General features: G+C 38.0%; 2 protein-coding genes and 1 pseudogene across 3 annotated transcripts; 2 read left to right on the top strand and 1 right to left on the bottom strand.

Moving 5' to 3' along the window:
- The first annotated feature begins 2,847 nt into the window (after positions 1–2,847).
- On the top strand, positions 2,848–5,600 carry LOC116302726 (uncharacterized; annotated as a pseudogene). The gene is made up of 5 exons (XR_016120140.1): positions 2,848–3,004; positions 3,868–4,034; positions 4,185–4,422; positions 4,885–5,030; positions 5,115–5,600. The product of XR_016120140.1 is annotated as an uncharacterized LOC116302726 (transcript).
- A 414-nt stretch (positions 5,601–6,014) lies between these two features.
- LOC116302705 (calcineurin B homologous protein 1-like) lies at positions 6,015–13,368 on the top strand. The gene is made up of 7 exons (XM_089032583.1): positions 6,015–6,213; positions 6,303–6,375; positions 11,116–11,205; positions 11,396–11,508; positions 11,620–11,681; positions 11,906–12,028; positions 12,358–13,368. The coding sequence occupies exons 1-7, from the start codon at positions 6,147–6,149 to the stop codon at positions 12,409–12,411; spliced, it is 582 nt and encodes a 193-aa protein (XP_088888709.1). The 5' UTR covers positions 6,015–6,146; the 3' UTR covers positions 12,412–13,368.
- On the bottom strand, positions 12,485–14,932 carry LOC116302727 (glucosamine 6-phosphate N-acetyltransferase). The gene is made up of 6 exons (XM_031712090.2): positions 14,804–14,932; positions 14,429–14,585; positions 14,046–14,108; positions 13,674–13,804; positions 13,535–13,596; positions 12,485–13,281 (listed from the first exon to the last, which is right to left on the bottom strand). Exons 1-6 carry the CDS (start codon positions 14,813–14,815, stop codon positions 13,131–13,133), a joined length of 576 nt encoding a protein of 191 aa, XP_031567950.1. The 5' UTR covers positions 14,816–14,932; the 3' UTR covers positions 12,485–13,130.
- Between the last annotated feature and the right edge of the window lie 168 nt (positions 14,933–15,100).

Raw genomic sequence — 15,100 nt, 5'->3', positions numbered from 1 at the left:
TTTTGACACTTCTATATTGCGTCAACCGTTGCCTATTGCTACAACAGCTTGCTTGTCGTATTATTATTGCATTCACCACATATTGTTGCTACTTCGCCACGACAGTTTGATTGTCGCATTATTATTGCATTCTTCATCATTATTGCTATTTTGCTACGACAGTGTGCTTGTCGTATTATCGTTGCATTCGTCATTATTATTCATATTTTGCTACGACAGTGTGCTTGTCGTATTATTATTGCGTTCGTCATTATTATTCCTATTTTGCTACGACATTTTGCTTGTCTTATTACTATTGCATTCATAACTTATTGTCGAATTATTATCGCATTTATCACTAATTATTATGTTGATATATTGCTAGGGCTGTTTTGCTTGTCGTATGGTATTCACCACTTTTGACACTTCTATTTTGCGTCAACCGTTGGCTATTGCTACAACAGCTTGCTTGTCGTATTATTATTGCATTCACCACATATTGTTGCTACTTCGCCACGACAGTTTGATTGTCGTATTATTATTGCATTCTTCATCATTATTGCTATTTTGCTACGACAGTGTGCTTGTCGTATTATCATTGCATTCGTCATTATTATTCCTATTTTGCTACGACAACGTGCTTGTCGTATTATTATTGCATTCGTCATTATTATTGCTATATTGCTACGACAGTGTGCTTGTTGTATTATCGTCGCATTCGTCATTATTGTTACTACATTGAAACGACAGTGTGCTTGTCGTATTATCATTGCATTCGTCTTTATTGTTGCTATTTTGCTACGACAGTGTGCTTGTCTTATTACTATTGCATTAATAACTGATTGTCGAATTATAATCGCATTTATCATTATTTATTATGTTGATATATTGCTAGGGCTGTTTTGCTTGTATGGTATTCATCACTTTTGACACTTCTATATTGCGTCAGCCGTTGCCTATTGCTACAGCTTGCGTGTCGTATTATTTATTGCTTTTACCACATATTGTTGCTACTTCGCCACGACAGTTTGATTGTCGCATTATTATTGCATTCTTCATCATTATTGCTATTTTGCTACGACAGTTGCTTGTATTATTATTGCATTCGTAATTATTGTTGCTATTTTGTTACGACAGTTTGCTTGTCGTATTATTATTGCATTCGTCATTATCATTGCTATTTTGCTACGACAGATCGCTTGTCGTATTATTATATCATTCGTCATTATTGTTGCTACATTGCTACGACAGATCGCTTGTCCTATTATTAGTGCATTCGTCATCGTTGTTGCTACATTGCTACGACAGTTTGCTAGTCGTATTATTATTGCATTCGTCATTATTATTGCTATTTTACTACGACAGATCGCTTGTAATATTTATTGCATTCGTCATTATTGTCGCTACATTGCTACGAAAGTTTGCTTGTATTATTATTGCATTCGTCATTATTGTTGCTACATTACTACGACAGTTTGCTTGTCGTATTATCATTGCATTCTTCAATATTGTTGCTACATTGTTACAACAGTTTGCTTGTCGTATTATTATTTGCATTCATTATTATTGCTACATTGCTACGACCGATCGCTTGTATTTTCATGGCACTCTTCACTTCATGGTTGCTACATTGCTACGACAGTTTGCTTGTCGTATTATTATTATTATCACATGATTCGCTATACCCCTACGTTTGCTTGTCGTTTATCCATGTATCCATCATTGATGATATCTTCTCTATTGCTAGAACAGTTGACTCGGCGTTTTTACCGATGTATCCATCATTGATGATATCCTCTCTATTGCTAAAACAGTTTGCTTGTCGTTTTACCGATGTATCCATCATTGATGATATCTTCTCTATTGCTAAAACAGTTTGCTCGGCGTTTTAATTGTTGATATGCAGTACTTCAATATTTTCTACATTGCTACGACAGTTGGTTTGTCGCATTGCATTGGCTTCGCTACCACCATCGCCCTCGCGAAGACTATTTTGCTTGTCATATTGCTTGTCTTGGTATTCCCCTTCCCTTCGATAGTCTGCATGTCGCATAGTACTACTTACGCCTCGACTTTCTCTGCGTAGCGTTGCTTTACCTTAAACTTCGTCCATTCGCTTCGCGTAGTACTCCTGCGTTTCTCCTATCATGCTGCCCTATGCCGCAGCTGTTCGTTTGTCTATTAAACGGCTTGGCATCTCGGCAGTTTGGCTTGTCGCAATTCGATAGCAACTTACCTTTACATCCCAAGAAGTGTGAGGGTCCGTCTTCCACCCCGGTAGTGCTAGGGATCTAGCTCAACTCAGTTAATCAACTGCCCGCCTCCCAACGAAGAAGCTTACCCGTTTGCAACTTCTTTTGGACTCCTGGGCCGATCGTCGATGGTGCCACCACGCAGCCAAAGTCGTTTGGCCGGGTCGCGCCTGTATTCGACGCAGGATCATTACCCTGTCCTGCTTCAGGAACCACCGTCACCCCATTCGACTTAATTCCGAATTTCATTTAGATTTGAGCTGGTGGCGAAATGTTTTGGAGTCCTGGAATGGCGTTAACTTCTGGCTTTACTCAGGTTTATCTCACCCTCCCTCGATCGTCGTGACATCGGATGCCTCGGTTGCCCTAGGTTATGGAATATTCTGGGGCGAGGACTGGTTTAACGGTCTCTGTTCCGTGAACCAACAGCTTTATCCATCACGTAGAAAGAGCCTTTCCATATTATCATCGCAGGTCATGTTTGGGGTTATGGTTGGCCCTAGCACCACATACTTTTTAGAACTGACAACGAAGCAGTTACAGCAATCCTCCACTCTCGCACAGCAAAGGTGTCATGTATCATGGGCCTGTTTTCGCTAAGGGTGTTTCATATACAATGGCAAAGCAAACTCTCCCTTGTGTGCGGTGGATGCGTCAATCAAGTATCTGGCCACTCGTGGTGATTCACCTGGCCCACTCTTCCTCCTTCAATCTGTTTTGCCTCTCAGTCGCACGATCTCTTCAGCACCAACTGGCTTATGGACATTCTGAAGGTAGGCAATGTTCCTGGCAACTACTCCAGCCACAGTTTCCGCATCAGCACGGCCACAGTAGCCCCCCACAACGGCGTCCCAGACCACCTAATTCAAACACTAGGCCGTTGGTCAAGCGATGCCTTTAGGGTTTATATTAGAACCCCGGTAGCCTCTCTGGCTTCGGCAAATCGTGTTAACTACACATTAAAGGCTCATTGCTCGACTAGAGATTAGCGTTTGTGCCCCTCTGTTGCTTTTGTTTTATTACTTGGTCCTGGGTGCTTGGACTTCGTTTGGTAGGAAGGTCCCATGGTAACCGGTCACATGTTCTCTACCAAGCACCCTTGGTCGAGGTCGGAAGTTGGGTTGTGGCCCGGTTGCCATGGTTACCTCCTTGCTGGGGGATATACTCGCGTAACCGGACCCCGCACTGGTACCTAGCCCAAACTTATTAGTTGATGAGTTTTAAATGGGGCTAAATGTAATTTAGGCAAAGTTAAAACCACAACTACGCCTGCTAGCCTAAGCAACGTTGGCCAGCGGACCATCCATGCTACGCATGCGCCCACGCTCCGGGTGGCGTGTTCACTAGCTGGCTTGTAGCTTGTATGCCATCTTTGCATCCTTGCCATCGTACAATTTGCCCCTCCCTCCCTCCTCTATATGGTTAAGTTCAGTCATCATAGGTAAGTATTATCTCCACTGTTTTAACAGTGTGACAGGCACCAGTGTTGGGTTGTGGCCCGGTTGCCATGGTTACCTCCTTGCTGGGGGATATACTCGCGTAACCGGACCCCGCACTGGTACCTAGCCCAAACTTATTAGTTGATGAGTTTTAATTATAATATACATGTTCATGTAATGAATATTTTTGTTCCCAGACCCCTGGTTGAGAGGGGTCGCACTGACTGCACTCAACCTAAACCTTAACCCAAAGGATGTTTGCCAGTCCATTAGGTTTACAACTCTTCTAAATTTTAAGACCTACGCAAGGCTCTCTGACTCTAATCCTCTTGTCCTAAGAGTGCCTAAAATCGCTATTCCTGCAGTATGTCGGAGTGTTATAGACAACTATAGGAACAGCGTGGATGTTATCACAGCATATAACGCAATATAACCGCGAAAAGGTGCAAGGAATTCTGACGTATGGTCTGCATACTATCGATTCTAATGTTATGGACGCAGTCCCTCCTTATAACAGTTTGCCACCACGGGCAAACGAACTGATAATGTGGATATCAAGAAAGCTAGGAGACGAGGCATTGAGATAGGGAATACCCCCCAAATGCGATCGACGAATGCGTTGATGATCAGGGGCTTGCGTTACTACTTGCATCTGCAAGGAATATTGTGCTGGGAGACGGCATCTGTAAGAACCCAAGTACCATGGATGTAAGTACCTGTCATGCATCACTACCCACGGGGATCAGATTGTTGTAGGAGTTTGTTCCAGATATAAATATTGTTATATAAAATTGTTAAAGCTTACTGGTTGTCAGTATATGGTTAAAGAATCAGGGATTTATCTACTAAAGTAGGGGGTCCCATAACAGAGGGGAAAGGGCAGGGCATAGGTTTGAAAATATACTACACTTAAAAAAAAAAGGGGCCACTGAGGCAGAGGACGTGGGGCAGTGGGGCTACAGCCCCCCCCCCCCACCCACTTTCTCCCTTTTCCCCTACTAGTCTCATATAATTTTCAATCTCAGACTGCTCAGTGCCCCCTGCTAAAATGTTATTAGACAAATACTGATGACTAAAGACAAATAGTGGGAAGGGGTGAGCGGGGGGGAGGTGGCTAAAGTACCCCATTTGTAACAGCCATCATTAGATTCATCCTTATATTGTCACAGTTTGATTAGAGTATTATCTCTTTCTATGTAGTTTGATATGGATTGATTTGGGCAACAAGTAACTGGTGGTACTATTGGCATCATTGGTTTTGGAAGTATTGGAACTGCTATTGCCAAAAGAGCAAAAACATTTGACATGAGAATTCTGTACCACAGTTGGACAAGAAAAAAGTCATTATAAGAACACACAAGTATGTATCTTGAGAAATCATGAAAATATGATTGAAAATAGTTCCATAAAGATAAGCTCAAATTTGGTTGCAATCATTCTGCAGGTGCAGAGTATTGCCATCGACTTCATGATCTTCTTAAGCAAGCTAACTTCCTGTTCCTCTGTGTTTCTCTGACATCAGAAACCAAGTATTTGATCAGTGCATCAGAGCTGTCAATCATGAAACCATCTGCAACCCTAATCAATGTTTCCAGGGGAGACGTGGTTAATCAGGATGACTTGGTTAAAGCATTACAAACAGGACAAATACAAGGTGCAGCATTAGATGTGACATCACCTGAACCTCTGCCAAGAGATCATCCATTACTAACACTACCAAATGTAATCATTACACCTCATAATGGTACTGCTGCCGAATATAGGAGAATTAAAATGGTAACCATTGCAATGAAAAACATAGTAGCAGAAATTGAAGGATGTCCATTGCTGTATCCTGGTCATTGAGAGAAATTCTAGTTTTAAATTTCTTATAGAAAATCCCACTATCTAAATTTGAAATAAACAATAAAAAAGTTTTTAAAATGTGAAATTGCATTTGAAAATTTGTGTGGTCTAAGGGACCAATCATTTTTTAGCTGGAGGGAGGGGGGGGGGGGGGGGGCTGGTGGAAAACAGGGTGGCCCCTCGTAACGTTTTGATGGCCCATCCCTATATCCCGAATTTTTTCTGATAGCCTCCCCCTGAATCAACCAGTGTTTTTATGGCCCCCCTTTTCAACAACAAGGCCTTCTTTTGCCTCCCCCTTCCCTTTGGAGCTTAAATTTTTCAGATGGCTCACACTCAATTCCACCAGCTCCCCCTCCCAGCTAAAAAATGACCGGTCCTTAATATGGTAGCCTGCGTCACATCCGGACACTCGTGCTATGATATCGCAAAGAAAAACCTCATAAACAATAAGACAGTGGTCATTCGTATTGGGCTCCCTGTGGAATTGTGATGTCACTGCTCCAGTCCCCTGCCGGTCAAACTCTGTAAGTTCAAATTCAACAGGGAGTCATGTAGGAACAAGAACTGCGATTATAAAATCATATCACTCTCCAGAAATCTTACATTAGTTAGCCAAAAATACTTCATTATGGGTCTAAAGTCTTCTACTTTGCTTCAAGAAGAAGACATAAAAGAAATTCAGCAGGAAACCGGATGTAAGTTGAGTGAACAGAGTCGGGGTGTTCGCCATTTTGAAGTTCATTTGTCGAAGCTTAATACGACTATAATTGATATCTCTTCTTAGTTTCACCAAAACAGATAACAAGGCTGTACAGCCGATTCTTAACATTGGATAAATCTAACTTAGGGACATTAAGGTTTGTAATCGTTTTTTTATATTCCTGTAGTTTTATGTATTTGTGTGTGACGTCAGTAGGGCCTGATGTTGCAAGACGAAAAGTAAATTTTACCACAATAAATAATAATATAATAATAATAATAATATTTATTTATAAAGCGCAAATACAAATCTGTTCTAAGCGCTAGTAAACAAACGACAAAGACAACGACAAAATAAAATAATTTACAAAGAATATGCTAATTTGAAGAGATAAGTTTTAAGTTCAGTTTTGAATGAGGCAAGACTTGATGCATTTCGGAGAGATATTGGAAGTGAGTTCCAGAGTTCAGGAGCAGCCACAGAGAAGGAGCGATGACCATAAGATTTAAGATTATAAGAATGTGCTGATAGAAGAACTTGTGATGCAGAACGAAGATTACGGTTCGGTTTATACACTGAAATGAGTTCCCGGATATAGATAGGAGATTGGCCATGAAGAGCTTTAAAAGTAAGTAATAGGATTTTATATTTGATTCTAGATTCAATTGGTAGCCAATGCAGATTAACGAGGATAGGTGTAATGTGGTCATGTTTATGGGAAAGAGTGATTATTCTGGCAGCAGCATTCTGTACAGATTGTAGTTTATCTAAGAGTTTGTTTGGTAAGCCAAAGAGCAGAGAGTTACAGTTGTCGAGTTTGGAGGATATGAACGCGTGGACGAGAGTTTCAGTTGTTTTCAAAGAGATGTATTTTCTTATTTTAGCAATGTTTCTGAGATGATAAAAAGAAGACTTGCAAATATTATTCACATGACGAACCAAAGTAAGATGCGTATCAAATATGACACCAATGTTCCGAGCATGCATTGAGGGCATTATCACATCAGAACCAAATTGAAGAGAAGGAAGAGCTAACTGTGGGCTGTGCTTTGAAGAAAATAACAGGAATTCAGTTTTGCCTTTATTTAGTTTCAATTTATTTGTAGTCATCCAAGCATCAATATCAGATAGACAGTTTTCAATCAGATTCATGGAATCATTAAGGGACAAATCATCATTACAGGAGAAAGGAATATATAATTGAGTGTCATCAGCATAAAGGTGGAAAGACATTCTGTGTATTCGGAGGATATCAGCTACTGGAGAAGTATAAAGGAGATACAACAAAGGACCAAGTACAGAACCTTGAGGTACGCCACAATCAAGTTGAAGGGCTTCAGAAGAAAAATCATCAATGGAAACAAATTGAAAGCGATCAGTGAGGTAGGACTTAAACCATTGAAGAGCTATGCCAGAAATGCCAAATTTTGTATGGAGACGATCTAGAAGAATTTGATGATCAACTGTGTCAAATGCAGCAGATAGGTCCAAGAGTAGCATGGCAACACAAGAACGATTGTCAATGGAGTGGAGGATATCATTTTGTACTCGAAGAAGAGCAGTTTCACAGCTATGAAATGTTTTGTATGCAGACTGCAATGGTTCATGGAGATTGTTCAGAGACAGATAATCATTTAGCTGAAGGGAAACGACTTTTCCAATAATCTTGGAGATATTCTTTAAATTAGAGATAGGGCGATAATTTCCAAAAATTTCATGATCAAGAGATGGTTTTTTCAGTAACGGTTTTAAAACAGCAACTTTAAGAGAAGATGGAACAACACCAGTTTGAAGTGACAGGTTAACGATTTCACATATAGTAGGCAGTAATGCACCAAAATGTCCAAGTAGGAGACTTGCAGGAAAAGGATCAAGACTACAGGATTTAGATGACATCTTTTTCGCAATGGCTGATAATTCATCAATAGAGATAGGCGAAAATGAATCAATTTTACAATCCAGTTTAGGTGAATCCAGATAAGAGAAATCATTTGAAAGATGTGACGTAGGAACGAAGCCATTTCTGATGTTAACGATTTTGTTTTTAAAGAAGTAAACAAAATTGTTAGCTAGATCTGTGGATGAAGTTGAGGTTGGTAGTTTTTTCTCAGGTATACGGTGTAGCAATCGATCAATAGAACGGAATAGATCATTACTGTTAGAACCAGCATCAGTAATCAAATTAGAATAAAAATTCATTTTTGCATCAAAAATCAGTTTTTTAACAACATTACATTGATCAACATATAATTCACGGTCAACCTCTAATTTGGAACGTCGCCAACGTCTTTCTAGATTACGACGCTTTGTTTTATTAATTTGAATTTCGTCAGTATACCATGGAGCTCTTGGGTGAAGGGAGATGGATCGAGAACGTAAAGGAGCATGTTTATTTAAAATAGACGATAAAACAGAGTCATATTGAGTACACAAATCAGATAGTTGAGTAGCAGGACATTGATATAGTGCAGAGTTCATAATATCTTGTTGGAGACAATCAGCATCTATTGCACGAAGCTTGCGATAAGAAATGCTTTTTGATTGAAGTAGAGGCTTGTTTACAGATAACATACAATGAACAGCATAATGATCAGATAAAACAGGATCGTGTACAGTAAGGTTGGTCACAGATTTTTCATCAGATCTTGTAATGATTAGATCCAAAACGTGATTACTTTTATGTGTAGGTGAAACAGGATCAAGGACAGTCAGATTAAAACAATCGAGTAAATCCATAAAGCGATTAGCATTATTATCTTTAGTGTCATTGATGTGAAAGTTAAAATCTCCAGAAATTACCAGTTTGCCAGAAGATGTAACCAGTCGTTCCAAGAGAGTAGTGAAATCATCATTAAATAGCAAGCTATTTGAAGAGGGTGGACGATAAACAATAACAATACGATAAGTAGACGATTGATGATGAAGTAGCATTTCCATAAATTCAAAAGACGTGTGAGACATTGTTACATGATGATTGATTTTCAGGCTATTTTTATACATTATGCCAACACCTCCACCAGTACGATTTTGACGAGGAACATGACAAAACGAATAACCAGTAGGACAAATATCACGCACAATAAAATCAGAATTAGTATTTTTTAGCCAGGTTTCAGTTATAGCGAGAATATCGATGTCTCTTTCAACAACATAATCCTTAATTAAAAGAGATTTATTGTTTATTGAACGAGCATTTAAGAGACAAAATTTCATGTAGTTTGCAGTTGAGGTAGAAATTGAAGCAGGTTCAAGTGATGCAGGAATTTTAATGTTTGTTGTTGAAGCAGGTGATGATGAAATTGTAGAACGATCTGTACGATGACCACCTCGCTTGCCACGAAATCGAAAAAAGCTTTAATTCCTTAAGAGCAGAGGAGCAGCAAGATGAAGGAGCTTTTGTATTACGGCGAAGTTCGAAAAGATTTGCTCTTGAGTATGTTATTAACGGCAGTTGACGGTTAAGATTTGAATTTCCAGCTGTGGAATCCAGGATTTCTTTATTGTAATTAAGGACCGATGTTCTGTTATGGCCATAAAAGACATGGGATAACACAGGTGTAGATGTTAAATGTTGTAAAGAAAGACGAGGCATATCCAATGAACGATGATAATTATTTGTGTGATAAACCATATGAAGTCGTTGAACCGTAGTCTTGAGGTCAGAGTTAAACGAAGAAGGGCCAGGATTACGATGAATATCCATAGAAATAGTAATATCAGTTGGAGGATCATGACCAGGAATAGATAATGAAGTATAACCATGCTTAGATATTTTTCCAACGGCAATACGAGACTTGTAGAAACCAGACTTGAGACGAAACGAAGTTAACTGACAAACATTCCAGGGAGATGAACTTGAAACCACTGAATTAATCACTAAACCAAAGTGCAGAGATTTACTTCTTTCAAGATCCAAATGACGATTAATGTTATAATTATCAATATAAGAAAAAGGGACTACATAACAGCGACAAACCATAAAAAACAATAACGTATATACAGACAAAGAATATGTGGCTGCCATGTTAGGCGCCGGAAGTAATCATTAATAAATGTGTCAAGCTGCAACAGAATGTCAAGTCACAATACACGAAGCATAAAACAACAGCACCAACAATTTAGCTGAAGTGAAATATTATTGTACTGTTGTTCCTTCCAATCCAGTGCTTACTTTACGTACTACGTGCCGTACAGTGTACACTTCTACAAGTTTTTGACATCTTTTTGACCATTTTTGATCAAGCTCTTTACCGCTAACCAATTATGTTTTGGGGCTTCACTTTGATGTTTCAATATGGTTACATCGATGTACAAACTCTGTCTACTGAAACATCAAGGGAAAACGCCAATGTCTAATAGTCCCTTACACAGTTCCCTGCACCACCTTGAAAGGTAGCGGTTTGCACCGAAGCCAGATGAACGGTGAGATTGCAATGATAGAGACTTTTTTAACACCTTGTACAATTATTCACAAGTCTCTATCATTTCAAGATGGCACTGGTAACTGTGAAGGGGACTATTGGTTAGTGATAAAGAGCACAATTTAAACTTGTAGAAGCAGGGGTGGATCCAGGTGGCTATTACAAAGGTTTTACCAGGAAGGGGGTTGACTATTACAAAGGTTTTACCAGGAAGGGGGGTGACTGTTACAAAGGTTTTACCAGGAGGGGGGTGACTATTACAAAGGTTTTACCAGGAATTCGAGGAAAGGAGGGTGACTGTTAAAAATTAATACTGAGAAATTTGAGCAAAAGTGGGTTTCTAGCCACCCCTCTCATCACCCCTGGATCCACACCTGAGAAGTGGCCACGGTACAGTGCGTAGAACAGTAAAAGCAAGATAGAGATGCTAATATTGATTAGGATATTTACAGTTTATTGTTTGTTTATAATTTCAGCCGTGAAGACTTTCTACATATTCCAGAACTGGCTATTAACCCACTAGGGGATAGGATAGTTGATGCATTTTTTATGAGTGAAACCGATGTGTAAGTGTTTGTTTTTACAATTCGATATAATCTAGTTTTTTCAGACAATGGCAAGGAAGTATTGATTGGGTTAAACAAGGGGTCCAATGTTTTTGCATAGAATAGGGATATATAGTATGGGACAGATATACATGAAATAATTGATTAATTGAAATGTAAGGTTATTTGTACTTTCTTTTCTTGGTTTTAGGAATGGACATGTTGACTGTAATTTCAAACAGTTTGCAAGAACCCTGGCTCATTTTCGACCTATTGATCCAAACACGGCAAACCCATTAAACTCAAGAGAAGAAAAGCTAAAATGTAAGCAATTAACATCTTTTAAAGTTTAATGAGAGTCATCAAGTACTTGTTTGAGTGCTTGAATGTAGAAGCCTTTTGATAAGCCTTTGTCATCTTGTGTTTTTTTTCCAGTTACTTTCAGAATATATGACATTGATGGTGATGGAAAAATCTCTAAAGATAATCTCATGTCTGTAAGTCTTGTGATTTGTATCAGTGATATTAATTCATGCACACGATAGGAATAGAAATGGTAGGAAAAAAGGAGTCTTGATTACCTACTGGTTCATCCTACATAGAAAAATGTTATTGATGCTTTATTATTAACACTTTCCAGCTGTCTAGTAACCATTTAAGTTGTCTTTCAACAATATATAGAGTATCACTGAGTATCCTATATGTCATATGTTTTTAATAGATTTTGCACATGATGGTTGGTGTTAGTATAAGTGATGACCAACTAGGCTGCATAGCTGATAGGGCAATAATGGATGCAGGTTGTGCTCAAGAACAGATGATTTCCTTTGAAGACCTTAAAAAGGTACAACTTTATTATCATACAACACTTAATATTGTCTGTCGCCAAGGGGACCCAGTTTAATTGCCTGACTCAGCATCATGTGTGAATAGAGTTGCTTTTTGGTTTTTTCCTGTGCTTCAAGGTTTTTCTACAGTTCTCCTCCCTCCACAAGAAATATTCTAATTGGAATTCAGTGGATGAAGTCGCATTTATTATTTATATAAACCTGTCTCAATTGGTTTACATGTGTTTGCAGGACAATGAAGAAGGGTGGTGTGTTGAAGACCTTAGCCTTTCCTCCTTCAATTTTGAATAACTAAAATATTGTATTGTATTGTTTTTGTTATCAGGTGATGAAGAATGTGGATCTCAGTGCAAAGATGAGCATCAGATTCTTAGCTTAATACACTGTCACTGTTAATTCAAAGATTATCAGCCCAACCAGGCAGAACACTTTTACCTGTGATCTCTTGAGAGAAAAACAGTACAAAGTAAAAAAAAAAAAAAAAACAGTATCCCATCACTTTTCTTTTATTGTACAAAATATGCACAGCATGTTCAAATGTAAAATTAATTTGACATTGAAGCAAGTAGATTATAATAATAAATATTTAAAATGTCCTTACATAACTTTAAAGTGAGTGCTCTTGTCTATTTATAGCATTGTAGTTGTCTATAACAGGACTAACAAGCTAGTAACTCCAAAGATTTTCAAGAATGCTGCCAAGTGTATCTTCTCATGTAAAATGAGTGTACTGCACATATTAAATTTGACTCAGACTTCAGATCATGAGACAAATCTATTTTGATTTATAGTACATGAAAACTACAGATACCCTGCTAAGCAGTGAATTGCATCCTGGAAATCACCTTGTGTTAGGTGGTTATAAATATCAGCCTTACAATAGTGCCATAAAAAAAGAATATTTAACTTCTCAAAATGTTAGCTACTTACTTGAGTTGAATAGCAATTTAACCTTGCATAAAAAATATTCTACTATAAATACCTCAGATGTATATCAATAATTATCATTATCACCATTAAATAGGAATTGGTGTGTAGGCATGGTTATGTACCAATGGGAATTATGAAGACTTGTTACTATTAATTGTATTATTGGTATTAATGAAAAAATCGTTTAATGAGATGATTCTGATCTGGTTCAGCAACAAAACCAAACTGGGTGTAGAAGGGAAGCAAGGGATCTTTACACTCAAGGCTTGTCTTGTAGCAACCCAATTTTTCACTGAGAAGCAGTAAAGTTTCTACAATTCTGAAAATTGAAAACAAAATAATACTTACTAAAAAGTTACATCTTGAACTATCATTGAATAAAATGCAACAAATGATTGATTATCAATTGTGCAAATTCTATCATTTTTAAATTTTTGCTAGCTTGCATACCCTGGCTTGCATAGATCTGTGTAGATCTCGTAGGATTGTGGGGGTTGGGATGGAGAGAAGAAGAGAAAAATAACCACATCTCGACCTATTACCCTTGGACCCTGTCCTTTCCCACTACTTACAATTTTCCAATCTTTTGTCCTCGGCAACTATCATCAACCACAATATCTTCAATGCGGCCCCTCTAATAGAAAACAGATTTGACCATGATTCAGCATTGCATGTTTTGATCTACCATACCCTTATCAACTACTCACTTACCAATGCTGTTTCATGAATAAACTTTTGCTCAACGATAAGAGAACCACAAGCCACAATTTTCCCCAGTTTGATATTTTCAATGACTATGATGTAGTATGTTCCTGTGTGTGCCTTCATGGCATTAAAACGCCCTGAAAAATAAAAAAAACTTGTATATCTTCACAGCTTTATCATATCTATAACCTGGTCACTGAAATCCAACATGGTATTAATTAATTGATGGTCTTAGTAAATCCCATCCAAAACTTTCTAGCTTTCCAAGGAAAGTTTTGTTTCAAGGGGTAAAGAGGGTCTGGGATAAGAGGGCTTTCTTTTTTAGATACAGCATTTCTTTGGGTATTTCTGTTGGTAAATTACATTTTCTCAACTTACTAAGGAATTTTTCTTCTGTTATATCTCCCATTTTTGTCAACTGTGACAATAGCTGAATGAAATCTGTAAAAAAAATTTTATCATTAATGATCTTGAAGTTACTTCAGTTCCATGTATCTGGGAATACCATCTGTTATGTACTTCCATTTTAGGTTGACTCATACATAAACAATATATTCCTGGGCAATATTTAGAGGTTGAAGAGGAGGAATTATAGGAGTGTCATACACAGAATGGACCGAGGGACGGGTGGGTGGGGGTGTGTAGCTAATTCCTGTCACGAGAAGTATTGTATAAAACAACACCTGAAGCTGCTTTTCACGTAGGGTTTTTTACCAAGTAATTTTAATCAAATATCAATCCTACTGACGATGCTTCCTAACCTTTTTCATGATCATCACTACAAAGGGGTCTCATACATAAGTTTTCTCCAGGATTTGATGGTGAGATCCCAAAATCCAGCAGATTACATTTTCCTTTACTCAAATCTACATCGTCTAAAATTTTTCTGTCAAACAGTGAAACTCTCTCCATGTCACTCTGTAGAAGGAATCAGGGTAGTAGTTAGAGATAACTAACATATATATCAATGCTGAAATAAGCTGTGCGAATTAATATGTACACATTCACGTACTCCATCTAATACGATCGTCTTGCCGTAGTAAAAAATAATATTAAGTCTACTTAAAAGATCTTGATTTAGAAGCCAAGCCTAAGATATCAAGACAAGAAAAGAGTACTAATACGAGAATACTTACAACATTAGCCATCTCCAGAGACTAGTAGATAGTAAAGGGAAGTTTTGAAATTATGCAAATCAGTGCCGCGTAGCCGGTTTTCTAATTTTCAAAATGGATATTGACCTGGGAACAAGTCTCATGACGTCACCGGAAATGACAGGAAAAACGAAATCAAAAGAATCGTAAATACTTTGTCAATCGTGAAATAATTAGGAAAAAATATATACATTCTTGCTAGAATCGAATCGTAATGAATTATATTCGTCAAATATCAAAAAAAATTCGTAAAGGAAGTGAAAAAATTTTTCTTCATCT

This window comes from Actinia tenebrosa, unplaced genomic scaffold (assembly GCF_029948245.1).
Source record: "Actinia tenebrosa isolate PJP-AT-01 unplaced genomic scaffold, QUT_ActTen_1.0 PGA_scaffold1__47_contigs__length_23844297, whole genome shotgun sequence".
Taxonomy (NCBI): domain Eukaryota; kingdom Metazoa; phylum Cnidaria; class Anthozoa; order Actiniaria; family Actiniidae; genus Actinia; species Actinia tenebrosa.
This window is presented reverse-complemented; position numbering and strand designations above follow the sequence as displayed.

Coding starts and splice junctions, on each gene's coding strand:
- LOC116302727 (XM_031712090.2), bottom strand. Junction 14,109..14,428: donor TAGTGATGATCATGAAAAAG/GTTAGGAAGCAT, acceptor TTTTTTTTACAG/ATTTCATTCAGCTATTGTCA. Junction 13,805..14,045: donor AACAGAAGAAAAATTCCTTA/GTAAGTTGAGAA, acceptor TTTATTTTTCAG/GGCGTTTTAATGCCATGAAG.
- LOC116302705 (XM_089032583.1), top strand. CDS start 6,147: ATGGGTCTAAAGTCTTCTACTTTGCTTCAAGAAGAAGACATAAAAGAA. Junction 6,214..6,302: donor AATTCAGCAGGAAACCGGAT/GTAAGTTGAGTG, acceptor ATCTCTTCTTAG/TTTCACCAAAACAGATAACA. Junction 11,206..11,395: donor TTTATGAGTGAAACCGATGT/GTAAGTGTTTGT, acceptor TCTTGGTTTTAG/GAATGGACATGTTGACTGTA.